Here is a 27,782-nt window from a genome sequence, read left to right as displayed (position 1 = left end):
AAAGATGTTCTTACTCAAGCTGTTGACTAAAGAACTGGATGATTTTCTCTCTGTAGGATCCACAGCATTTGCCCCCTTCCAGAAACTCTTGGTTGACTGCTTCACATGCCTGTACGGTTACACAAACATCAGCACAAACCAGTTTCACTTTAATTCTGTCAGGACCACTATCATCAAAGATAATTGACAATTAGCATATAGTTTGGATTGGCGGTATGGTTCTGTTCTGTAAAGACTCCCTGCCTGCAGAGCAGGGAGAGCAGTGTTAACCCCCCTTTGGGTAAACAGAACAGAACCAACAAAAGGGATGCAGATATCATTAATGTTCTCAAAGGGTTAGTTCACCCAAAAATGAAAATTCTGTCATTAATTACTCACCCTCATGTCGTTCCACACCCGTAAGACCTTCGTTCATCTTCAGAACACAAATTAAGATATTTTTGATAAAATCCGATGGCTCAGTGAGGCCTGCATTGCCAGCAAGACAATTAACACTTTCAGATGCCCAGAAAGGTATTAAAGACATATTTAAAATAGTTAATGTGAGAACAGTGGTTCAACCTTAATGTTATGAAGTGACGAGAATACTTTTTGGCAGTTTGATACACGCTCCGAACCACTGATTCGAAACAAAAGATTCGTAAAGCTTTAAAGTTTATATTGTTGAATAAAATTTTTATTTTGTTTTTTTTTTGGCACACAAAAAGTATTCTCATCGCTTAATAACATTAAGGTTGAACCACTGTAGTCACATGAAATTTTAAATTTGTCTTTAGTAGCTTTCTGGGCATCTGAAAGTGTTAATTATCTTGCTGGCAATGGAGGCCTCACTGAGCCATCGGATTTTATCAAAAATATCTTAATTTGTGTTCCGAAGATGAACGAAGGTCTTACGGGTGTGGAACGACATGAGGGTGAGTAATTAATGACAGAAATTTCATTTCTGGGTGAACTAACCCTTTAATGACAATAATTTAATGTAACAACATAATTAAAGAAACATAAACATAAAGAAAAGTGAGTCTGATTCAAAAGGGATATAAGAAGGACAAGTCTTGACTGGACGAGAGGAAGAGCTGGGGTTGGAGAAGGGTAGTTAGCTCCTGAGCAATGCGATAAAGCTGCTGATAATACTGAATGATATTGTGATAGGTGTCGTATTCCTATAGGTAGATGTGGATCAGCTGAGAGTTAGCTGATGCGAGCTTGACTGACGTGACCTGCCAGAACTAACACTATGCTTGATTTTACTTCTGTTTTAGTTATTTCTCTGTCAATGAGATGTGAAAGTCAGATCTTTACCCAAGAAATATCACAGTACCATATTTAGTTTCACCCACAGAAACCTTAAATGCTGTTTTGCCAAATATAGCTAAAACAAGTACAGTTAGGTCAGAGTCACAGACATACACACCTGTGGGTGCTGAAAGCGAATGAGGCCACAGGCGTAAGTAACAATGAGAAGTCTCTCCAGATTGTAGAGCAGTGAGGTGAGAGCGGGAAAACTGAGGTCTGGGAACAGCTCCAAAGCCTCTGATTCGCTGATGCCATTGTGACTGGCACATACCAGGCATAATAACTGCATGAGGAGAAATACAAATTAATAATAGTACACAGTAAATTATGCACTGAAGTGGTTTCTGAGTGATTCTCTGCTTCAAGATGGACTGGTCACCTCTTTCATGATGTGTTTTTCCTGATCTGTGCTGAGTGAGTCTAGCGACAACTTCAGGCCCAGTCTGTATAGTGATACTGTATCTTGACACAGCGCACACTGTTGTAGAGTCCTGTCCAACGTCCAGGAGGATCTGGAGCTGACAGATTAAATTTAAATCGTTATTTTTTTTATCATACACTGAGACAAAGTGTGTATTAGTGAGAGACTGATTAATTAGAGTGGAATTTGGCTATTTGAAGATTACTGTAAACTAAAATCATGCCTACCTTGTCACTTAACAGAAGTGTGTCCGTTTCAAAATCTACCGATAGCCTTGTCATTGGATAATGCAAATTTCCTGTTCTCCAATATTTGTTTTTATCATTTTGATTTTTATCATTTTATTTTATATATGGGTCAATGACGTGACGGGCATTTTTTTTTTGTCCAAATGCCTTAATAACAATAAAAAACAAAGATATGATATCTCTTATTGAATCCAAAAGGTTTTAGTTATATTTTACTACATATAAAGGTATTTATAAAGATATTTGTCAAAAGTTCATTCGGTTTTACCGTCCAAAGGCCAATACAGCCATTTCATTTGTGATTAAAATATATAAAAATGTAATAAATGTATATATTTTTTATTCTGGCATGATTGTATAACATCATATATCAACATAGTGCAAAATGGTATTAAAATTATGTGTAGAAGTTGTTGCTTTGTTATGAGAAAGAATATCCAGAAAAATGAATTTCATTGATGTCATTCGGAGTAACCAATATAAGAGGACCATTTTGGATCAAGTCATGCGGTCAGTATGATGTGACAGGATGTGACATCATTCAGACACCTGCAAAGGACCACATGATCATGAAGCAAAGTAACTAACTCTCTTTTAACTATTTGAAAAATTCATGTTTTCACTTGCTCATACGCATGTCCCGAAACATCAGGTCATTCGGAACAACCGCTATAAAACATGGAAAATGTTGTAATATTTTAAAAACTTGTACTAAATATAAAATGTTTGATTGTCCTTTTGCTAGCTAGCTAGCAAGCTAACTAGATATCAGCCTGTTAGCATTGTTTGAAAATATCGTCATTCGGTATAACCAAAAGTGTAATTCAGTAAAACCGAAATTTTGGTTAAACTGAATGACTTTTTTTGGTGACAAATTTTGTCCATATTGTAAAATTAACAAAAGCAGTGTTAATTGATTATAAAAACCACATAATCTCATTGTTAACACTTAATAAAACCTCAAAATTAATTATATCTCCATTATGTTTTTTTACACTTTTAAAAACCTTATTCGTCAATGACCCATATATATATATATATCTTTGTAAATATTATACATTAAAAAAATATATATTGAAAATGAAACAAAATTAAATTATTTGCTGTATAAATATTGACCATTGAAAAACACCCATAACAGTTGTCTACATACCATTACAGTTGCCCTATAGACCATTATTTAAACTTCACTATACACTGATTTATATATAGACATGCAAAGAGAACTGCACAAACACAGAGCCATAAATACAAACAGGAAACAAGAAATATATTTTATGTAGACAGAGATTCACAAACACTATACAAACCCACACAATCCACTCACTCATACATCTACTTACTGTGTAATGAGTCTGGCCAGTAGAGAGATATAGAGTGCATTGCATGTTGCAGCTGAACGGCAGTGTCTCTCCAACTTTTTTTCCTGTTTGATAGCAATACAGATAGACACTCAAACTCCACATACATAAACACAGATGAACACAGACTGACACTGATGTTTACCTGATCTTTGGTGAGTTTGAGGTTGGTGTTCACACACTCTGTACTGATGACACTCTTCACCTCTCTAGGATTGAGTGGGTCCAGGTGCAGTGTGGGCCACAATCTAAATAGTTTAGTATGTTTGGTTATTGTCTACCCGTGTATTTTATTGTATACATGATAATATCTGAAATCAAATTTGTTATTATGTGTTTGTGCATCACAAACCTCCATGCCTGTGGGCAGGTCTCCACATTAACTGACACCAGAACTCTCACATTAGCAGGAAGAGGATCAATCAGCCACTTCATGTGCCGCTCGGCATTCTGGGAAATACAAAAATAACAAACTGAATCATGCTGAAGAACATTATTAGATATTACAATTTGGGCTGATAACGATATACTGATAATTATTTCTGTGCTATGGTCAACAACTGATAAATGGCTAACAAACATTTTGAAAAAACACTATTTTGTCTAAATAAATTAAAAATAAAACACTACAAACAAAATATATCATTTTGAATGCTAAAGATAGATGCAATAAGTGACAAAATGTCAAATCAATTACCAAGAACTCATGTGGGAGTTTAGTTGTGTTTCTTTAGCAGCAGAGATGTCTAAACATGAGCACAGACAAACACCACAGCTCAATGAGGAAGGTTTTTTTGAGGAAGCGTTACCTGTATCTGGTCAATGGAGTCAATGATAATTATAATGTTGCCATGGTGACGTGCGGAAAGCCTCTCTAGCCAGCGTGGGAACTCCTCGAGGATCTTAGAAGGGTCCATAGAGAGGCCGGAGATAGACCAGAAATGCTGAAGCAGCTACAGGGATGATTGAGAGAAAACAATTGGTTCAGAGGAAAGTTTTAGGTTCAGTTAACTTTGCTTGAATTGTGTGCCTATAAAACGCTTTATGTAACACTTATCTCCACGCTGAAACCAAACCCTTTACAAGTGACTAAACCACCACCACCAAAAAAATCTGATTAAACTTTTAAGGGCTACAGGTAAGCTTAATCTGATCTTCTGGTCATTCTTCTGAATTCCACACATGACTGGATGGACCTTGTGGTTAATTACATCTTCCCATCTATCAAATTTCATCCACATTATCAGATTCTGAAGAAAAATTCAGCTAAATATTCACACCTGGTGATTCTACAGAAGTTTACCTTTCAACTTCTGAAGTAATGTGTAGACTGTGAAATCAAAGTTTATTTGGTGTTCGTTTCAAGACCAAAACAGCTGGCCAAAGTGAAAATAGCAGGAAAGTTTGCTCCGGCTGGTAAACAAATTTAAACTACCATTGGTCCATGGCGAATATGTAATAGGTAGGCGAGCTCTGACGCTCCATCTTCTTTGACGTGGAAATCCTCTTAGGTTAATTTCTTCTGTTCGGTCTGTCAAGGTCATGAACATACTGGATAGCCGCTTTATAGTAAAACCTGAAGTTGTAAATCTAATTGAAAGAGAAACTGTCACTGTTGTAGAGAGAGAGAGAGCAAGAGCGTGTGTGTGTGTGCGTGTGTGTGTGTGTGTCTGTATCTCACCTTCACTGTGAGACGTTTAATGATGAGCACAGGATCTGTGCTGGTAGAAAGCGGACATCCCGTGAAGTGATAAAGGATGAGGGTATTGGGAGAGTTTTTCTGCTGTAACTCTATCCTGTATAGACATGACATTGTTTATTGTGTGATAATTGACGTACATAATTATTGTGCAATAATACCTAATATTTAGAATTAAAATGAAATTACCATTTAGCCAGCAAAAGAGATTTGCCTGATCCAGGTGCACCAGACACCAGCAGTGGTGGGGTGGGCGGTGGGGCGGCTACCATGTCATTGAGTCGGTCGACATACTGTGAAAAGAACCAATACAGCATTCAACTCATTGAATTTACACATTTCCACAGAATCCCACAGATTTATTCTCAGATTTCTTGTGGGCCTACTCAGTTAAAATGATTCATCAATAACTATGTTTACATATAGACCAATAATGTGATTATTTCCGTTAATCAGAGTAAGGACGCAGTAAGATGTTTACATGACAGGAGCAAACCTCTTCACTCCCGTTTACATGCAATTTTTATTATTCTGATTATTCGCTAAGAATTGTGGTTGTTTTTACTACCATTATTTACATAGCCCAATGCACAGCACAAATAATGAACTCACATACAGTAGGTGTGTTAGTGGCCACTGTTATAACATACTTACATTAAATACAAAACACATTTCTATAGATGTATTGGATTTTTTTGGTGCCTAAAATGACTCCATTACGATGTTACCATCAGTAAACTGCGTTATATTCATGTTGTGCAACGTTGTCAACCTGAACTCAGTTTCTTCAGCAGCCCAAAAATGTGAGCCAGGACGAAGGTCCATAGTGGAGCCGATGGAGGGAGGAGTCAAGATTGAATCAGGAGCCTGATCAACAGAGGTAAAGCCGTAATGAGTGGAGACCCAGGCGGAACCGAGGAGACGTAGACCCAGGGTGACACGGAAGGCAAAAACGGAGCCTGAGGGATAACACACCACGGTGGTGCCGAGGGTTGGAGGGCCAAAGGGGAGTTCTTGGCTCATAGGCTCAAGGTGGAGCTGAAGGATCCTCAAACAAAGGTGAGGCTAACAGTTGAGAAGCCCAAGGTGGATCCAAGCAGCAGGGTAGAACCACTGGAGGAGCCGTGGGGCTGAAGGAAGACAGTGGAGGCGAGGCAGAGGAACTGGTTGGCTTAGGCAGAGGAGGAAGAGGGAGGCTGGGCGGGACCATCCTTGACAAAGGAGAATTAAAGCTGGACAGAACCAATGTCAACGAAGGCGACTTGAAGCTGGGAAAAGTCAATGTCGATGAAAGCGACTTGGAGCTAGGAAGACCCAATGCCGACAAAGGTGACTTGGAGCTGGGTAGAGCTAATGACGACGAAGACGACTTGGAGCTGGGCAGAGCCAATGGCGATGAAGACGACTTGCATCACGGCTGAACCAGCGGCATTGAAGATGACTTGGGACTGGGCTAAACCAGCAGGTGGGCTCTGGCTCCAAAGTGGGGCTGGCATTGTCCTCATCAGCAAGGCAAACAGTGTATGGGGTCTTGAAGAAGACGCATAGTGAGCGGTCGGGATAATGGCACACCAGATCTAAGAAGTCCCTCGTGTGATCCTCGAGGGAGCGATCTCCCTGCTCGAGGAGAACCAGGCGGACTGCAGGTATATCAATATTTCTTCTTTCCTTTTCTTTTACTCATTTTAAGGGTTTGGTGTTCTGTCACTGGTAGCATGTGGTATAAATCCGAAAATGATGCATGACACAGAATGAATGAGACACTTTAAAAAACACAGCGAACTGGAACAACACATTTACCATTAACAACACCACACAATGAACTGAGGGAACTAAGGGTTTAAATACACAGAGGATGGTAATCAAAGAAACAGAACAGATGAGAACTAATCAGAAAGCATGGAAACAAACTACGAACTAGAACTCAGTGACAGGGAAAACCATGACAAAAAAACTAAACGGAACATGACAATGAAACTAAACAGAACAAGACATGATAGTGACAGTCTTCTTTACCTCCATGTTTACGAATCTGTGCATGACACAACGTCATCCGTGTAAGTCACAAACACATGCACACTTTGGTCAGAATGGAATCAATATGATTAGAGTGTTTGCATGCCTGTTTATTGTGATTAAAATCAACATATGCCACATATTTTAATATGATTAAGGTAATATGATTTATGAGCTTAATCGCATAAATTTGATCAAAGTATTGTGTTTCCTTGAGGTAGAATTTAATCACAATATTGCCTAAATTATATTATATTAAATTATATTATGAGGATGCATGTCAGTCAATAATGATCAATAGAGGAAATTATAACAGAGCAGTCATGCCTTCTGGAAGCTGAATCTGGCAGCAGCGCTGCAGGCCTGCTGGAACGCCTCGATCTGCTCCTGCTCATCATGAAGATCCCACAGCACATCACCAGAGTCTTCCTCTTCCCTCTCCTCCTCTGTTCCACTCTCCTCTACCTCCAGTCCCAACAACTCCTAAAGACAGAGGGAGAATCTTGTAGAAATCTATCTTTCTGTTGAAAATTACACTTTCTCACTAGGAAGACATGTTCCTCTTTTAGAACCTCAAACAGTGAACCATAGCAGACACTGATAAGCTGATACAAATAAGCAACCCAACCTGCTGGAAAAAAAAGGCTCTAAGTTTAACATCTATGTTACGTAGTATTTTATAATATTTATATTAAGTTTTTAGTTGACATATTTAATATGCATGACCACTTAATGTGAGAACAGTAAGTAGAAACTTGCTATTAACCACAACACATTTGTGAGTTCCTGTGTGTGTGCACCTGTTTGATAATTCTCTCAAGATGAGAGAAGATAAGATCAGCTCCTTCCTCTACAGACCCTGCATGATCCACTACCTGCAGAAAATAAGAAGCAAAGAATAATTAATCAAAAACAAAGAAAGTGAACTGCACACCTAAAATTATGTTGCTTATTAGCATGCATGTTACTAGGATATTGGCTGTTTATTAGTGCTTATAAAGCACACATTAATGCCTTATCCTGCACAACCATATTCTACATTGCGGGTTTGAGTCTCTGTACCAGCAGGAAATGTAGATGGGGGAGTGAATGAACAGCCACTTCCACTTTCATTACCTACAACTGAGGTGCCCTTGAGCAAGGCACCTAACCCCCAATCACTTCCCAGTTGCCACAGCAAAAATGGCTGCCCACTGCTCTGGGTGTGTGTGTGTGTGTGTGTGTGTGTGTGTGTGTGTGTGCACTTGGATGGGTGAAAATGCAGAGTATGTAACACCATACTTGGCTACACGTCACATTTTTTTTTTTTTTTTTTTTACATTCCTTAATCCTACCCAATACCTAAACTTAACAACTACCTTACTAACTATTAAAAGGGGTTGTTGATTATGATTTCACTTTTTTTTATTATTTGTATTTTTTTAATTTTCTTATTTGCAGACAAATGTGGTATAAACAATCAAGTACTTGAAGTAAAGGACAGAACTGCTAATCAGTCAGAGAGGAAACAGGCACTACTTGAGGTCTTAGGCGTGATGTCAGTTAATTGGGATAAAATATCTGAGATGCACATGAGGAAAGTGGAGCATCCAGCAGCGTTTTCAGAATGATTATTGGAGACATTTAAAACTTTCAGTGGCAATTCTGATATTACTAAGAATGATGTCCGTTTCAAGTCTGCCTTGATTAACAAATGTGACCCACTCACTCGTTCTGCTGTGTCAATGTTTGTGACACCTCTCTCTGAGTATAATGACATTATTGCTAAAATGACACAGTTTTACAACAATAATGCTAATGCAAATAGTCAAATGAAAGCTGCCAAATCTAGACATCCAGTTGCTGCCTTTGGCAGAAGAGAATGTTCTAGATTATCTGATGATTTCCATCACAGAACAAGGAGATTTGCGAGAGTAAATTCAGAAGGTGTTATTCTTTGCTATGCATGTGAAAAAGCTGGTCACATCGATAGACATTGTCAAGACAATGAGAGACCACATCAAAGCTTTGTCTGTCATATATGTAGAAAGCATGGTCACATTGCAAGGTACTGTTTGGAGAAAAGGAAAGATCAGGAAGTTGTTTGTTTTGCATGTGGAAAGACAGGACACAAGGCAAGACAGTGTTACTTTTCACACGAGAGAAAGATGAGCTATCGTGATTTGCTTAAGAAAATAGGAAATTTAGAAACCCAGTTAGCAATGTTGAAAGGAAATAAGGAAGAAACCATTCACACCTTGCCAGACACATCACTGCATGAACGACATGACTGTATCTCAGTCACAAGCAGATGCTGATGTGCATTAGAGAATTTTTGTATAGTAGCACATTTTAGAAAAAATGTTTACTATCAAAAGGGGGGTGATTCTTTACGATTTTTGAAAAATGGTTTATTGGCATTGATATGTAGTTGTAATTTATGAGAAATGATTTAATAGCATTAATTTTAATGAATGAATTTTTAAGATATTATTGATGTCTGATATTCTGTGATTAAACTTCTGTGACTTTGATGTTTTAAATGTGAAAAGATTCTTGTGTGGGAAGGGGGGAGGGGCAACCTCTTCTTTTTGATTCTTGTTTCAGATATAAGCATTGAAATGTTTGTCTGGAATGGGTAACCTCCTGGAGAAAGATGATCTGGTCGTTTAAAGGACTAGAAGGCCAGCTGAACCAGTGGAGCCAGGAAATTTTCTCAAGAAAAAGAACAGTGATCCATGACCTAGAAACCCAGAGATTTCCAGACCTGCAAGATCCAGAACTCCAGGCCTAAAAGATTTCTGAATGTGAGAAGATTCTTGTGGGGAAAAGAGGGGGCAACCTCTTCTTTTTGTTCTTGTTTCAGATATAAGCATGAAGAAGTCTGTGTGAAATATGTAACTGTATGGAGAAATATGATCCGGTCATATGAAGGACAAGAAGGCCAGCAGAACTAGTGAAGCCAGGGGACTTCCTTAAGAAAAAGGACTTCTTAAAGAATCAGCCCAATCAGCCAGGACTTCTTCAGAGTGATCACTATAACGGGAAATGCAGAAATTTCCGGACCAGCAAAGATCCAGAACTACAGGCCTAAAAAGATCTAGAAACGCTGTGACACACCACAGGATGGATGGAACCAAAAAAATGCATAGAATGGAATAATTCATCTAGAAGGACCTGATTTCCAAATTGAAAAGATGGATATGAAAAACACAAAGAGATCAAACAATTTTTGGAGATTATGGACAGCAGTCTTTCCACCAAGGTGGAAAACAAGTGGGCAAAGGACATACCCACACTAAGAAATGCACAAAGACACAGACTCACTGCACATGACACTAGAATGAGACAAATATATGCATACTTGAATGCAGAAAATGTATTATTGAATGCTGAACGCACACATAAAGGATGTCCACACTGAGAAAATGGACAATACTTAACTAAACTAAACAATTTGCTATTATTACCGATGCAAAGGAAAGAAAAGGCCTTAAAGAAAAAGACCAGATTTTGGTAAAATGCATGTTGGACACTTAGCTATTGCCTATTCTGGTTTAATTTTGGATGTAAACTTTATAACAGCTGTATGTATGTATCTTCCTTATCATTATGTTTAAACGTGAAATTGCAGATAACTTAATAATCACTTTAGGACACTCCCACTGGCTGTGATGGTCCTTGAATGTCTTCTCACCCAAAACCAAGAAAATTTTTGTATTTCATATTGCCAAATTTTAGAAGACTCTCTTTGATAATTCTGCCCTATTGGATGGGGTGTCCCATTGTCTCAGACAATGGGGTGTGTCGCAGCTAAATTAACATACAGACCACAGCTGGTAAAACATGAGAAATGACATTTACATGAAGAGTGGTAAACTGTAAACAGGATAAAAGGCTTGAGATTTGGATGTTCTGGGTTCATTCTGACGCCGATGAACCCAAGGTGCTACATGTACTTTGTCACTGCTACGCTGCAATAAACTTCTTCATCAAGATCTTCAACGTCCTCATCATTTTTTCTTACACCATAAAACATGAAATAGGTTGCCCTCCTCTCTTTAACATTCAGGATTATCCTTAAAACCCGCACTAAACAGCCTTCTGGGTGTCCAATAGAATCTGTGTAAGATTTTTAAATTGTATTAGACGTGTTCCAATATCTCTGGACATCAATTTTAAATTCCCAGTGAAGCTTCTTCTTGGGTTGGTGACATCACTACAATTTACATAAACCCTGCCCCCGAGAACACGCAACAAAGGGGTGTCATAAAAGCAAGATGACAACATAAGTTATAACCATAATTAAACTAAACTATATCTGCTCTATCTTCATGCAGCATATATTCTCTGGCTCTGTAGGCATCTTACAACAGTTCCCACACGTGCGATTTATAGATTATCATGACAGAATATGCTAACCAATGACTTTAAGATAAAAGGCTGAACAGTTTCTGACATTTTAAGTAAGTCTGCATGAGGTAATCAGTGCTGCATGAGCTCTTGAAACTCCGCCCTCTTCTTGAGAGCAGCAGCTCATTTGCATTTAAAGGGACACACACAAAAACAGAGCGTTTTTGCTCACCCTCAAAAAGTGACAAATTTAACATGCTATGAAAAATTATCTGAGGGGTATTTTGAGCTAAAACTTCACATACACATTCCGGGGACTTCAGAGACTTATTTTACATCTTGTAAAAGTGGCATTATTAATAAGGAATAATTAGGAGCTTATTGAGGCAAAAGTCATAGCTAATAGTTAGTTAATCATGAGAATTGGACCCTAATCTAAAGTGTGACCTTACTATTTCCCTTAGCTTGTGAAAAAGCATAGTGCAGCTTTATCTTTACCACCAGTGATATTATGGTGGTTGTCAGTATATGTTAGATACAAAAAAGATTTTAATAGCAGTGTTCCCTTGCTAATTCAGCAGGAAAGGGCTGCTGAATTTACCAGTTTGTAAAGTTTTGAACTGCAAAACTTACAGGTTGTTTTGTAAATATGTTTACATTTTTACATTTATTTCTACAGAATTATTCTGGCAACCAGCGCTGGCAGTTTTTTAATAGTATGTATAATACCCAACCGCTAGATGTCAGCGTTATCTCAGAACGTAAACTGACGCGTAGAAACGCAAGGTGCATAGCTAGCGTTAGCATTAGCAAACCCAGCTCACAAGACGATAGAATTATTCCACTCCCGCGGTATACAGAGCTGAAGTGTTGACTCATTTTGGCTTCAACTATAAAAAAAAAACCCACTAAGGAGATCGACAAGAGTCAGTTGTTTGCAAAATAGGCCATGTTATCATCCAAAACTCGGGAAACGCATTGAATCTGAGAGCTCACTTAATATCCCGACGCCATCCGCGCTGCTGAGAGAGGCGTTCGATATAATATGTAATATGTACTGCACGTTTTCCTCTCAGTAACAAAATAAACACACAAGAAAAATGACAGCGGTGACAGCAGAAAGAAAGCATCTGATCATAGCGATGTGGATGTTTGCACCAGCTCTGTTCAGCACTTCAGTGAAGGCACGTTTATTTAATTAGCACTTTATACAATAGACTGCTTTAAAGCAAGCAGCTACAGTATTAAATATAAAACAAACAGACATTCATGAAATGAACTATGCATTAGTTGTTAAATAGTTTAGAAATTAAAAACTGCTATACTGTGAACCTTTAAAACATGCACCTAAAGAATCCTGCAGTCACTTTACTATTTTCCCTTTGCACAAAATAGTGATTAGTGATATAAATGCAAATGATTCTGTATTGATTAAATAAAATAAAGCTGTTTTCAGGTTTTATGCATATGGTGGTGTGTTCTTTATGACCGTTTTTTCTAAAATTAGATCCTCTTTCTAAAAAAACAAGAAATATCGCAATATATCGCCTTTCTTACAGTATCGCAATATATCACAATATATCGTATCGCAACCCCTGTATCGTGATGCGTATCGTATCGCGAGATTCTTGGCAATTCACAGCCCTAATTGGTCGGCTCTCGTTTTTGCTGACTGAACATGTTGAATCTGTTCTTGTCAGGTCTTAGAATGTCTGAGATGTGACGTACTGTACTCTGGTGTCTGCGGCCGCTTCTAGAACTTTTAATTAGAACTTTTAAACCCGTATGAATTATTTGACTCTACCTTGAGTTTGGCACTTTTGTCAGCTTTGTTAATCCTCTCCAGCAGGTCTCTGGTGGCTGGACTGAGGGTGGACACTTCTTCCTTTTCTCCTTTTCTGTCACCCGTACGTAAATACAGCAAGAGAGGACGAGAGTCTGGTGTCTTCACAAATGCCTCCTCCACATCCTCTACAACACAACTAAAACAGCAAAACAAATACATGAGATTCATGTCAACGATAATATGATAAAAAGTGTGAGAAAGATAAGGTGTCACCTGGACACTGAGGACTTGAGTAGCAGCACACACACAGAGCTCCTCTCAATCTCCTGCCTGCGTTCAGCAGCATATAGAGCTGCCTTCTCTTCAGGAAATGACACGTTCAGGCAGAAATGACCTAAACCCTCACAAAACCTCTGCAGCTTCAAAGAATGAGTCTGAAAGAGAGAGACAAATAGATTTAGAGAGCTAGAACGTGAGAATGAGTATATTTAAGAGGTGTTATCTGAGCATGTGTACCTGTATAAAGGTATGCAGCTCTGCTTTGGTCTCCTGTGTGTATATGAGGTAGCAGCGGACTGTGTTACTCCACAGAGCCTGAGAGACGTGAGGAGAAACCTGCAGCAGACTTGCCACGGCTGCATCCCAATCATCTAATACACACAAGCACAAACATCAATGCATACACAAGTACACCTACACACACACAAACACAGGCAAAAACTCACCTCTGCTGACATTGGCAAAAGGCCCTTCCACATCGATGAGACTGTGAGCAAACTCTGGACCTCTGTGTGTCTGCTGTAACTGCATCATACTGCCCATAGACGGTTCGCTGCCCAACACACCACCACTCCAGTACTCACACTGAGTTCCTGCGGCTGCACACAGAGCATAGCACTGGTATAAAAAGTTTGGATAGTTCTGTCTTTTTAAAACCTAGGATTCACAATAAAGCTTCAATCTAAGGATAGATGGATGGATGGATGGCTATATCAGCATCAAAGGCTATATTCATGGCAAACTCAAGAGTAAATACAATTCAAAATAATCATAACAATAATTTCAATTGACTGTCAACTAGATAAATACATTTAATAAAGAACAGATAAAGTAATAGATAGATACATACATACAGCTATGGTCACTAGGGTTGCAAAGGGGCGGAAAGTTTCTGGTAAATTTCCGGACATTTTCCATGGGAACTTAACCTGGGGAATTTTGGAAATATTCCAATTTGGAAACTTAACAGGAATTTATGGGAATTTACGGGAATTTACGAGAATTTATTGGAATTAATTGGAAATTTTGGGAAATTTATATAAATGTATAATATTTATATAAAATATATCATATACAAACATAAATATAAACATTTTGTTTGGTCATAACATGAAATTTCTTTTTCGCATTCAATTAATTCTAATTTAGTAAATATGTAAAATAAAAAATGTTACTGCAGCAATTGTTATGTGTTATTTATTTCAGTGTCACATGATCCTTCAGAAATCATTCTAATATACTGATTTGATACTCAATTATTGTCAATGTTGGAAACAGTTGTGCTGCTTAATATTTTTTGGGAACCTGTAATACTTTTTACAGGATTCATTGATAATAAAAAGTTAAAAAGAACAGCATTTATTCAAAATAGAAATCTTTTCTAACAATATAACTTTTTATTAATTTCACACATCCTTGCTGAATAAAAGTATTAATTTCTTTCAAAAAAAAAGGAAAAAAATTACTGACCCCAAAATTTTGACAGGTAGTGTATACGGATACAAAAGATTTCTATTTTAAGTAAATGCTGTTCTTTAAATTTTTATTCATCAAAGAATCCTGAAAAAAGTATCACAGGTTATAAAAAATAATAAGCAGCACAACTGTTTCCAACATTGATAATTGATGATCAAATTAGCATATTAGAATAATTTCTGAAGGATCATGTGACACTGAAGACTGGAGAAATTATGCTGAAAATTCAGCTTTGCATCACAGAAATAAATTATATTTTAATATATATTAAAATAGAAAACCATTGTTTTAAATTGTGGTTATATTTCACAATATTACTGTTTTTTCTGTATTTTTGATCAAATGTGTATGTTATGGACTGGGGGAATGCACTATTTATGTATCTTTATTTCCTCAAAATTACTAATTACACTGTTATGGTCTGGTCAGTATATTGGTATTGCACTACAACACAGCAAACACAATCTTACACAAATATGGATTTAAAACTAGACAAATAAGACAGAGAACCTGAGAGCTAGTTCCTCTTTCAAAGAAAAACAAGTCAGTGTGAGAAATCAACATTATGCATCTGGACATGCAGATCATTTCCTTCAGAAGGTGTAAAAATCTAGTTTCCTTTTGAAACGTATTTGTTACATTCTTACTGGTGACAGTGGTGTGGTTGTCATCTGAATCTGAGTCTGCTGGATCATAAATTTGAATGCCTTGAGCCTGCAGCTGTTGAAATTTTGACTCCAGATCTCGTTTTGCCCGCAGCAAATCCTGAATTTCCTTTTCTTTAGTTTCCCGAAATATCTGCCAGGTGATTCAGGGCAGAAATAGAGATGAAGGAAGCACATAGGTGAGGTAAAGAATGCACTGACAGTTCGACTGAAACTAGAATAGCTACAGGCTAAAGAGATAGGCCTAAAACAAAAGGTGGTACAGGGAGCTAGGGAAGATTTAGAATTGTGCAAGGTAAGAATTTTGATTAAGTCAGTTCCTGTGTGAGAGAGAAGAGAATAAGATTCACACCTTAAACTGACGTTTGACCTTGTCTCGGTCATGCTCAAAGGTGGCAGCTCTCTCCATGGCTTGATACTTTGCCTCCAGGGCACTTTCCTTCTCTCTAAGAATCTTCTGGTAAGTCTTCTGAAGAGCCTGCCAACCAGAAAATGATATCAAAATGAAGGGAAAATACATTATTAAAAGAATTAAAGTCTTGGGGGGGGGGGGGGGGGAGTGTGATTTTGCCATAATCTATTGTACTTATTCATTAGAAAAAACAACTAAACTGCTTCACTGCTTATTTGAAAAACTTTTGAAAAGTCATGTGGTGCAACCAACATGCAGAAATATGCATTCAAAATAATAAAACCTGAAAGAAAATCAAAGAAAGGGTCCTCATAACTGTGTCAAGGTCAATAATTTCAGATAATTTGGCCTTTTTAGGAAGAATATGAGGTTAGTTCAGGTTATAAAATGTCATGTCTTGTGATATACACTGTTTCAAATTATTATGCAAGTGACACCAGGATTTCAGTACAATAAAACATTCAGATTTTAGTTTTTCAAAGAAAGTGTTTGTTTTGTTTCTCATATCTTTTTAGATAACTGGTATAAATCTCAGACAGGTTTAAGCTGTCTTCCAGGTCTTCTTAGATAAATGGAAAACCTTAAAGAGGTTGTTCCACATTATTAAGCATGTCACAGTTCTCATGAAATATGGGGAGGAAGAAAGATCTGTCTGAAAATAAAAAGCATGAAATGGTGAAATGTCTTGCAAAAGACATGAAAACAATGAATATTTTGCAAAATCTGAATAGAGATTGTTGAAATGTCAAAAGATTTGTGAGTGATTTTGAGCATAGAAGAACTCTGTCAGATAAAGGTTTATTAAGGGAAGTTTCTGTCAAACAAATTAATTGCATTAAAAGGGCAGCTATAAAAAAAAAAAAAAAAAACACTTGAGCAGCAAACTGTATTTGAAGCTGCTGTGGGTTTACAGTGGGTGTAGAAATACATTTTCAAACAGATTTATTGCTGTGGTGATTTTTTCAGCATGGGATAGTGCGTTGTACTGCATGAAAATCCTTTTATTTCAGAAGGCATTATCCTTCTTTTTATACCATAGCAGAAAATGGTCAGTTATAAACTCCACATATCTTGTAGAACTCATTTTGACACCCTCAGAGACCCTAAAGGGATCTCCAATCTCGCTTCCCAATGTTCCAGCACAAATCATAACCCACCAGCTCCTTGCTGACATCACAGTCTTGTTGGAATAAGGGTGGCCATTCACCAACCATCCAGAAATCCATCCATCTGGACCATCCATTGCAGCACAGCATTTAGAGGTTCTTGAGACTCCAGAGACACCAGCAACTTCAAATACCTGTTTGCTGCTCAACAGTGGCTTTTTTTATAGCTGCCCTTTTTAATACCATTGATTTGCTTGACAGAAACTTTCCTAAATAAGCCTTTATCTGACCAAGTTCTTCTGTGCTCTAAATCAATTCGATAATCTCTATTCAATTTTCATGTCATGTCATGTCTTTTGCAAGACATTTCATGCTTTTTATCTTCAGAAAGATCTTTCTTCCTCCCCATATTTCACGAGAACTGTGACATGCTTAATAATGTGGAACAACCTCTTTAAGTAGGTTTTCTATTTAGCTAAGAAGACCTGGCAAACTATTAATTCTGTCTGAGATTGATATGTTATCTGAAAAAAAAAAAAAATTACAAAAAAAAACCCCACTTTCTTTGAAAAACTAAAATCTGAAAGTTTATTGTACTAAAATCCTACTGATATGTCACATGCATAATAATTTGGAACACAGTCAGTGTTGCCAACTCTCGCAAGACAAATAAGCAACAGCAGCTTCAAAAACAAGCCCAAAACACACCCAATATTATTATTATAATATTTATTATCATCAATATTATTTATCATCAATTATTTATTATCAATAAATGAGCCTGCAACATATTAAACTGAAACCACTCAGTTTGAAAAGCAAAAACAAAAGTTATTTTACAAAAATCATCAAATTGCAACAAAGCTGGAGGGTACGCATATCATCCGATCACCTGTGAGCAGAATAGGTTTGGAGATGGAAAAGGAGAAAAAGTGACGTGAAGGCCAAATATGGTATCCAATACTTGGATTTTTTCCTCTGCGTTTAACCCATCCAAGTTCATGTGCACACACATTAGGACCAGTGCGTAGTGAACACACACACACACACACACACACACACACACACACACACACACACTGCAAACCCTGAAAAGCACTATGGCCACAAAATTTTAATTTTTTATATGAAATAAAATGAATTCAAACCATATGTATGTGTTACTGTAAGTATTAGTATACTTGTTTTTTATCATAGCCTTTAATGAGTAATACATTATAAAATATAAAAAAAAAATTAAATGGTCCCTCTCCTCCCTGCTCCATCAATCATCTCCCATGTTTCCTCTCCATCTCTGTACATCTCTGTTGGACACATTGTTTATGAAAATGTACATACGTCTATTTATATCTACTAACTATCATTGCTTGCATTTACAACGTCACATGCCTGCACGTTGAACGTGGTTTTTCTCCAATGAGAAGCTTATATAGAGCTTTTCTGGGTACTCAAAGCGCTTTACATATGGAAGGGGGAATCTCCTCAACCACTGCCAATGTGCAGCATCCACCTGGATGATGCAACGGCAGCCATATTGCGCCAGAACGCCCACCACACACCAGCTTATTGGTGGAGAGGAGACAGAGTGATGAAGCCAATCAGTGTATGGGGATGATTAGGAGGCCATGATGGACAGAGACCAATGGGCAAATTTGGCCAGGATGTCAGGGTAACACTTGACTGGCTATTAGCTGTGAGCAGACAGTGTCAATCAATTTATTAGAGAAAACAGCAACCATAAATGTAAAGAAACTAAGTTGCTTGTCAAATTTTCCTAACAACCAACTATATTTTTAAAAATACCCCACCACCCACACACAAAAAAAAAAAAAACGCAAGCCGCAACCGTTTTTTTTTTTTTTTACGGAAAAAAAAGAAGAAGCAGCTCAAATTCACGTATTATAAGCGGACTTGGCAACTCTGAACACATCCGTCCTGTCCAAATACCCACACTTGAGATCTTGGCCACTTGAGAGCTCGTGCACGTGACAGGAAGTAAGTGCGCAAGACTGTCCCATGTCTTAAAAATCCCAAAGTGCAGTGCCCTTAATGCACACTAAACCCACACTATCTGAGCGGTATCCAAGGCTAAGCGTATCCCATCATGCGTTATGTTCGAGAGCTCACGTGCCCAGAAATCAAGAGATGTCGAGAAAAACATTCCACTGTAAGTTAAATTAATTAGATATTACATAGAATTTGGTAGTAAAACATAAAGTGTTGCACATTTTATTGGTGCAAAAATGGGTAGGGTATATGTATTCTGTACAACATTTGCAACTGCTTTTTATCACTTAATTAGAAGCATCCCAATTTTAAAATTGTGTCTTCTGTTAGATACATAGCGACTACTGTACAGACATTTAGAAGTTTATTTTAAAATGCAAAGTACTGAAAATAAAAAAGCTCTGTAAACTTGCATTTTTTGAAAGACCATGCTCCAGGCCTCTGCTGATCCTGCAGCTAATAAGATGCTTGCTCAACATTCAAGTACCCACAATAAAATACTCTACTCACACTTGCGGTCTTGGCCACTTGAGAGCACGTGCACATGACAGGAAGTAATTGCGCAAGACTGTCCCATGCCTTAAAAATGCCAAAGTGCAGTGCCCTTAATGCACATTAAACCCACACCGCTTCGAAGTGGTATTCAAAACTAAGCATATCCCATCATGCGTTATGTTCGAGAATTCACATGCCCCGTGATGTGGATGAAAACATTCCACTGCAAGTTAAATTAATTAGATATTACATATAACTTGGTAGTAAAACATAACATGTTTGATAAACTGCAAAAATGAGTAGGCTATGTGTATTTCACTTAATTAGAAGCATCCCAATTTTAAAATTGCGTCTTCTGTTAGTTACATAGCAACTACTGAACAGACATTTAGAAGTTTATTTTAAAATGCAAAGTATTGAAAATAATAATAAAAAAAAGCTCTTGCATTTTTTGCAAGACTAAGTGCGTCCCATTGGGTAATAAAAAGATCTATACACACTTGCAGTCTGCATACCTACCTGAACACTTGGGCCAAATACAGGAAATACGTCATGCAAGTAGGCAAGTGGTAAAGTGCAAAGTGTGGGTATTTGGACAGGGAAGGTGTATGCTGTAGACTAGGTCAATAGTTAATAAAACCTAAGTGCACCAAATATTGATTTTTTAACTCTTCTGAGTTTGAAAATTAATGAATATTAACGTGTTTTCTTTGCATTATTCGATGTCTGAAAACATGGCATCTTTTTTGTTAGTCTGATCAGTTGTCATTTTTTACAAATAAATGCTTTACTTAGACAATGTTTTTACTTTAAATGTCACTAGTTTATAGGATAAAACAAAAATGTTCATTTTACTCAAACACAAACATACACTTACATGCATAGTGTAAGGGAAATGTTATTACTTTTTACTCGATAATTACATTTTTAGAGCCATTAAACAAACTTTTCTTGAAGATGGTACAGTATGAAAGTTTTGCAAAGCCATGTAAAAGATGAACAGAAACAGTAAATGATTAAAAAAACTAATAGAAACAGTACTTGTCTAAGAATTTGGAATGTGTTTTAAACTAGACTTTTAAATAATTTTCTTTATTTCTTTGACACTACTTTTATTTGTCATTGACCCACATAAAAAGGTCAGATTATCTTATTCTCTCTCAAACCTGTAGCTCAGCACGCAGCCTCTTGTTCTCCTCATCCAGCTTGGCTTCTTTCTTCTGCATGGAGGCGATCTCATTGTTCTTACTGACCCTGAAGATCTCGTAGTCTTTCCTGAGGCGCTCATACTCTGCCGCATACTCCAGTTCCACCGATCCGGTGGATTTGAAGCTGGCACCGATGACACGAGGCCCGCGGCGGAAGGAGCTCCGCAGCAGACGTGCTTTTGGCTTTACCTCCACCGGTATCTCACATGCCTCTCCTCCCTCACCACCGTACGCATCCTCAATCACCTCACCGGGGCTCACCAGAGAGGATGCTGTACCCATAGCAACTGATGAGACGCCTGTCAGCTAGATCACTCTTCCAGAATGTACACTAATGGTTCTGTTGGAAAAAGGAAACAATCAGTGCTGACACATTTAATCGTTAAATTTAAGTATAATTTCAAAATGTTATATCAAAACAGTAGAGCAGCAGGGCTGACAGGTCTTGTTTTGCTTAATCTGAGGAGATATCATCTATCATATTACATCAAACATCGTTTGGTTTGTGGTTAAGGCACTGTGCATTCATTTTTAAAACTCGTTTTGTTGTTATAGCAAAATTCCATTAGACAGCCCATAGTTCATTCAGCAAGTTAACGTAATGGAAATATTTTCCAGCAAGTACCTAAATCACTTAAACATGAGATTATAATAAGATGGAAACATTTATGAGACGTTGTGACGAAGTTATGCAAACAGACAATATCTTACGGTGTAAATATCCCAAAAGGTTAACACGCAGTTTACTACTTTTTCTTTACACTGTCAACAACAGCAAACACATGCTAGACTTTTATTAACTGCATATTTTTATAACTGTATATTTAAAAGAAAAATAAAGCTTAAACATCACCTTAAAACTGCAGTCTTGAACCCTTTGGTCATCCTGGAGAGGACAGGCGGGACGAATCGCAACAGAGTGAAGAAAAATACTCCACCCAACCGAGAGGATGAAGGAGATCCAGGACGATGAAACTGGACAAACTGATAACGATCTTAAGACCCGAAATATATGTCGACAAATAACGTGTTAATAAACTCTGCTGGCATATTAGGCAAAAGGTAAACAAATCATACAGATGCACACGTTTTAGCCCCACTGTCTTCCTGACAACCGCGTTACTAGGCACGCCTTCTTCTACGGGTACACAGTGTGACCAAAAAGCGAACCTGAAGTGTTTCGTGAGTAATTCTCGTACTTACTTATACTACGCCCTAAAAATATGTACTCTTTTTGTGAAGAAAAACTACATAATTTTGAGTGTGTACCAGAAGAGGTTTTTTTTTTTTTTTTTTTTGGCAGAACTTATACATACATACAAGATCAGGGAAATGAAGCATAGTTGTATCTCTTACAATGAACAATCATAATGACAAAAATAAAAAAACATAAATATCATAAATTTGCGTACATCAAAGTATGGAATTATACACAGAAAAAAAAGAAAAGAAAAGCACAATAATAAGTTTAAAGGGTTAGTTCACCCAAAAATGAAAATTCTGTCATTAATTACTCACCCTCATGTCGTTCCACCACACCCGTAAGACCTCTTCATCTTTGTGTTCATCTTCAGAACACCAATTAAGATATTTTTGATGAAATCCAAGAGGTTTTTTTATTTATTTTTTTTTATATCTCCCATAAAAAGCAACAGTCAACGTGACTGCAGTGGTTCAAACTTAATGTTATGAAGTGACGGGAATACTTTTTGTGAGCAAAAAGAAAACAAAAATAACGACTTTATTCAATAATATCTTCTCCCCCCTGTCTTTCAGCTATGCTGTTTACATCCAGCGCTTCCAGATTCTATTGGCTGGCTCCTGCGTCAGCAGCATACGCATGCGTCGTGCTGCTCACGTGTTCTGACGTAGAACCTGGAAGCACTGGACGTAATTTAATTAATTACATTGCTTTCTGTGGGAGATTAAAAAAAAAACCTTAAAAATATCTTAATTTGTGTTCCAAAGATGAATGAAGGTCTTACGGGTGTGGAACGACATGAGGGTGAGTAATTACGACAGAAATTTCATTTTTGGGTGAACTAACCCTTTAAATCATATCTTTGAATAAATAAACATTCATAATGCATCAAAAATGTTGCTTTTTTTTTTTGTTGTTATTTATAAGTCTAATGGATGAAATAAAAGTTAAGTGTATCAGAAGAGTGAACAAGGGCTGCATCCGAAATCGCATACTTTCCTACTATATAGTTGGTGAAAAACAGTATGTGATAAAATAAGTATGTCCGAATTTACAGTACTTATAAAAGAGCAGGCAAAATGTACCCGGATGACCTACTACTTCCAGCGAGATTCTGAAGTGTGCATACAACGGACACTTTACTATCCCATGAGGTCATCATGGGAGAGGATTTGTGAATGGCAGTGAAGCAACTTAACTGACGCTGTAGGTCACACGATAATGACAACAGGCCAAATGTAGTACTTTCAAATTACATTCATACTGCACACACTCATACTATGTAGAACGTACTGTTTATCATGTTACATTTTGATTAGTCACTCAAACCCATTTATATAAACCTTACTTAAAGGGGGGGTGTCTAATGCTATTTCATGCATTCTGACTTATTTACACTGTTAAAGAGTTGGATTCTCATGCTAAACATAGCCAAAGTTTAAAAAAAAAAACGAGTTGGATGTATAATGAGGTATTTCTGTGCCAAAAATATTCTACAGATTTCTCACAAAATTCAGACAGTGTTTTTCGAGTATGGCCCTGTATTACGTAATAAAAGGCGGAATTCCTTGTACGGGCACTTCTTCCAGAAGAGCGCGCACACATCAATCAGAGCGAGAGAGCAAGAGCACACCCATCAACACGCTTTGTTCGGCTTTACAGAAGTCATCGGCAGCCCTGCACAAGACTTGCTTGAGAAGAATTTATCACTTTGTTTTTAGACCACGAAATCAACAATGTCACCAAAGAAGTGTGTTTTATAGGGAAAGATAACCTTGCTTCCCAAAGAACCCAGCGTTAAGTGGTGCTGAGAGATTTATGCTCAAGTATTACATTGATGCGCTCTCGATATTTGCCATTAAAATAACCATAAAAACCGCCTTAAATTGACTATCAAAATAAGGATAAAGTCGTGTCTGATAGTTGCAATCACTTTTTTATTGGTTAAAATAAATGGAGTCTTTCATGCACATCGCCATGTTTGTAGTTTTACTTTTTATTCGTGTTTGTAGTTCTAAACTGAATCCTCCTCCAAAGCGCAATGGGATGTAGGCAGTATTAGTCAGTGTACACGAATCCACACTTCAAAAATCTACCGGTAAATGTAGACCATCCGGGGACTTTTTGCATGCTCTTTTCAACATGCCATGCTTTGGGACACACTTATTCAAATCTAACATATATGTATACTAAATATTTATGTATATATATAATATACTAAATATATATGTATAAATATACTAAATATATGTATACTAAATAGTATACTATTTAGCACAATATGCACAATTCAGGTAGGCTAAGTTTAATTTTATGACTTTGTGACCTGCATTTTAAACAACCAAACAAAAACATTAATGTTAGTGTACGTTTTAATCATAGGAATAAAGAAATAACCTCTTTTTGTTTGTGGTTTACAAATATTTTGTGACAATGTTTTATTAAAGCGTAAACACATTGGCAGTGATGTGCCAACTCTTCATGATGTCATGTAAGACATTTTAACCAATCAGATGAAAGTGGCGCTTAATACTGAGCTGTAATTTTTTAAACAAACCCAGAAAAAAGCCATCTTTTAATTTCCTGCTATTCTTTTCAAAACTGGAAATGAAATGGTCAAAATATACATGGAACAATCAACCATGTAATGCAATTAAAATAAATTTTTTAAATTCAAATGAAATAATACTAATAATAACAACCTCAAAGAAACAAACACTGCAACAATGGTTTTTAAAATGTGTTTGCAAAGACATTAAAAGATGAGATTTTGAAAACATTTTATTCAGATCTGAACATCTAAAAGTAGCTATAGGGCCTATACAAAAATGATATATGATAAATTAAATATTGATACATGAAAAATGTTTGAAAAAAGTTAAATAAACAAAGATAACCATGTCATTGTCATATGTATATGTCATATGAGATATTGTCATCTTGCATTCTGGAAATGGTAGTTTCACACTTGATGACTCATACTGCACATCGTGATTGAGTTTCTGAATTAATGTGAATGGTTCTGAATGTCATGATCATTAATTATTATCAGCCATACTTTTTCCACTTCTACTATTTTAATTTTAAAAATTTGTTTTACAGATACCGAGCTTTATTATGCCTGGTAGTTAACAGCTGACAAGATACCGTGGGCTTTCTCATCTGATCACGCGGTGGATTGCTCATCGCTGGCGTTTCTACCACAGAGCTGCAGCAGGGTCGCTTGGTAATTTCTAGCCAGAAAGAAGTACATGACAGGATCCAGCACGCCACTCATGCATGTTAAAGCTGAAGTGATTCGATTTCCCAAATGCAGCATTTGTCTTTCGGATTCTGACCTTGACATGTCATCATGCTGCATGATAAAGAAAAATCGGTGGATATGATAGGGCACAAATGCAATCAAGAAGTTAACCACTGTAAGTACGATCATTCTCATTGCCTTGTGCTGAGCAGGCATTCTTTCTTGAAAAGTCATTTGTTTGACTTTGAAAAATATGAGAATGTACGAAACACTCAGGGTGACCAGAGGTATCATGAATGCAATTGCAGTGGACACCACAGCGCCGGTGGGATTAGAGGACTTCTCTATGTACAGCTGTTCGCACACTGTGACATTCTGCCATTGTCTAGTCGCTTGTGTTTTAGAGAACAGGACAGGCACCATGGAAATGGTCACCATGACCCACAGGATCGCACAGACCACTTTGGCATACTTGGCCTTTCTCAGATTATGAGCTTTGTGTGGTAAGACGCAAGCCAACAGACGGTCTACACTGATGCAGGTTATAAAGTACACACTGCAGTAGAGGTTGACAAAGAACAGAAAACCCACCACGCGACAAGCCCCTTCACCAAGAGGCCAGTGACCGTCTGACATGTGGTAGATCACTCGCATGGGGAGCACCAAGACGTAAGACATGTCCGCTATAGCCAGGTGCTTCAGAAACACTTTGGAAGGGGTGTTGTTGGTGTTGTGGCAGAACACCCAAAGTGCCAAGGCGTTGCTCGGGACCGAGAGGATGAAGATGACAATGTAGAAGGCTGAGAACAGGATGTTCTCCATGTGAGAGCTGAGGTAAATCCCCTCCACAGAGTGATTCGACATCTTGCAGGTCTATACTTTGAGACTGATCTGCTGTTTGGAGAACAGCAATAGTCAGAAAATGTATCAGACAGTCAGGTTTTAGCAATATAATTTTCTCAAGAACTGCAGAAAGTGATACAATGTGTGTAAATTGTTTTTAAAACATCTCTTTCATATTTCTAACATATTTCTTTTAAAGCATCTATTTATATTATATATATATAACTTATCTACGATAATATGCATTATTATTATTTAAAACAGCATAAATAGCAAGAGAGAACAATATTTCAAGGCATTTTTAAGTAATAAAGGTGTGTGTATGTGTATACATACATATTGGAAATAACACTGAATTTCAAGTCAACCAATATTCACTAAGGTAAATGCTAAAATCAATACAAAAAATAAAAATTAAAAGACAAAATATTAAATGTCACCAATGATGTACTTACAAGAAGGTTTGGAGACTTCCCCAGCAGACAGCACATAATGATTAACGCCTTGTTTGGCTATTAACCAACACAGCTGAATGCTGTCTGTGCTCATATCTGTTTCCTCATTTTGTCATGACTTCACGTAGGAGGCATCACACAAAAATGACATGCACAGACACGTGAAGTCGTCTGATGCAGCATCAGCCCTTCTACAAAATCCCCATTAATACACATCACCCTCTACTGGTCTCTTTACCTGCTCTATGTGATGATTACAACTTCATAACTTGCACTTCATAAGACAAACCTGGCATAGTTCAAATTTACAGTAAAGTTAAATTTATTTGTGTGTAAATCCACTTAGACTACGCATTATTAGGTTATAAAAGATTTTGTAAGAAAGCTGGATATTTATGAAATATTTACCAAATAAGTTTGGACAAGAGTATGTACTCTGTAGATACTACTAAACATTTTGGTATAGCAGTAAAGTAATTGGAACTATAAATTAGCACAAATGGAAGAATGGGGATTTTACCAATATTTTAATATAAGTCAATAATTTTTCCCTTAAAACTCACCAAAATGACACATTTAAACATTTATTCCTGTGAAAAAAAAAAAAAAAAAAAAAAAAAAAAATCATGCCTTAAAATAGCTAGAATGTAACTCTACACCCTTGCCTCATTTATTATAAGCGGATCTATTAATATGTTAATTAGCCCCGCCTCCACTCACTCGCACGAGCTCAAGAGATCCACTCTGTCAAATTTTACTCAACTTACCGAGGTAAACGCTGCACAATGGTATCGCTTTTTACAACGCCAGACACGTAACGGTAATTAATATGATTAGCCTTTTGCTTGACCACATTATCAAACAGCTAATAATGTGTTGCTAATGTTACACAAACCATGCTCCCGTTCGCGAGTCAGACAGCTACGGAGCCCCTAAAGTAGGGCAAACTCATCAACGCCACTTTTTTTTTTTCTCTCTTTTTCTTCATTCTTGAAGCGAACTTTTGCATGTTTGGTTTAAATTTAACGGTTTTGGGCTGCTGTTTTGAACTGAAAGCGACACGTATGGTGTGCGATACCCTACAGTTAGTTTTTGCTGCTAGACGCGGCGCGTCTTGGCGCACTTTCACGTGCAAGACTTGAAACACCCGCACATGTATTCAAAGCAAAGCGATGTTAAAGGAACAGTCATAATAAAATGCGTTTATATTTTTTCCCCCGGCATCACCGGGG

General features: G+C 37.3%; 2 protein-coding genes across 3 annotated transcripts in view; both read right to left on the bottom strand.

The window, feature by feature from the left end:
• nphp3 (nephronophthisis 3) overlaps positions 1-22,553 on the bottom strand; it is a 42,806-nt gene extending 20,253 nt beyond the window's left edge. Inside the window, exons 1-19 of the mRNA XM_051883043.1 lie at positions 21,661-22,553; positions 20,766-21,147; positions 15,932-16,057; positions 15,562-15,712; positions 13,885-14,037; positions 13,676-13,809; positions 13,433-13,593; positions 13,178-13,355; positions 7,842-7,916; positions 7,369-7,524; positions 5,215-5,318; positions 5,008-5,122; positions 4,136-4,279; positions 3,679-3,776; positions 3,472-3,574; positions 3,309-3,391; positions 1,676-1,814; positions 1,415-1,579; positions 15-109 (exon numbers count right to left, since the gene is read on the bottom strand). Coding sequence (XP_051739003.1) covers positions 15-109; positions 1,415-1,579; positions 1,676-1,814; positions 3,309-3,391; positions 3,472-3,574; positions 3,679-3,776; positions 4,136-4,279; positions 5,008-5,122; positions 5,215-5,318; positions 7,369-7,524; positions 7,842-7,916; positions 13,178-13,355; positions 13,433-13,593; positions 13,676-13,809; positions 13,885-14,037; positions 15,562-15,712; positions 15,932-16,057; positions 20,766-21,089 — 2,504 coding nt within the window. The 5' untranslated portion in view covers positions 21,090-21,147; positions 21,661-22,553. The remainder of the gene's footprint in view (positions 1-14; positions 110-1,414; positions 1,580-1,675; positions 1,815-3,308; positions 3,392-3,471; positions 3,575-3,678; positions 3,777-4,135; positions 4,280-5,007; positions 5,123-5,214; positions 5,319-7,368; positions 7,525-7,841; positions 7,917-13,177; positions 13,356-13,432; positions 13,594-13,675; positions 13,810-13,884; positions 14,038-15,561; positions 15,713-15,931; positions 16,058-20,765; positions 21,148-21,660) is intronic.
• A 1,472-nt stretch (positions 22,554-24,025) lies between these two features.
• On the bottom strand, positions 24,026-27,782 carry si:dkey-96n2.3 (uracil nucleotide/cysteinyl leukotriene receptor). 2 transcript variants are annotated; one of them, XM_051883040.1, is made up of 2 exons: positions 26,551-27,782; positions 24,026-26,143 (listed from the first exon to the last, which is right to left on the bottom strand). In XM_051883040.1, the coding sequence occupies exon 2, from the start codon at positions 26,114-26,116 to the stop codon at positions 25,175-25,177; it is 942 nt and encodes a 313-aa protein (XP_051739000.1). In that variant the 5' UTR covers positions 26,117-26,143; positions 26,551-27,782; the 3' UTR covers positions 24,026-25,174. The 2 variants fall into 2 exon arrangements, with proteins under 2 accessions (XP_051739000.1, XP_051738999.1); XM_051883039.1 differs by having other exon boundaries at positions 24,028-26,146; positions 26,551-27,778.

Source organism: Ctenopharyngodon idella, chromosome 23 (assembly GCF_019924925.1).
Source record: "Ctenopharyngodon idella isolate HZGC_01 chromosome 23, HZGC01, whole genome shotgun sequence".
NCBI classification, from domain to species: Eukaryota; Metazoa; Chordata; class Actinopteri; order Cypriniformes; family Xenocyprididae; genus Ctenopharyngodon; species Ctenopharyngodon idella.
The sequence above is the reverse complement of the archived record's forward strand: the minus strand, read 5'-3'. Positions and strand labels throughout refer to the sequence as shown.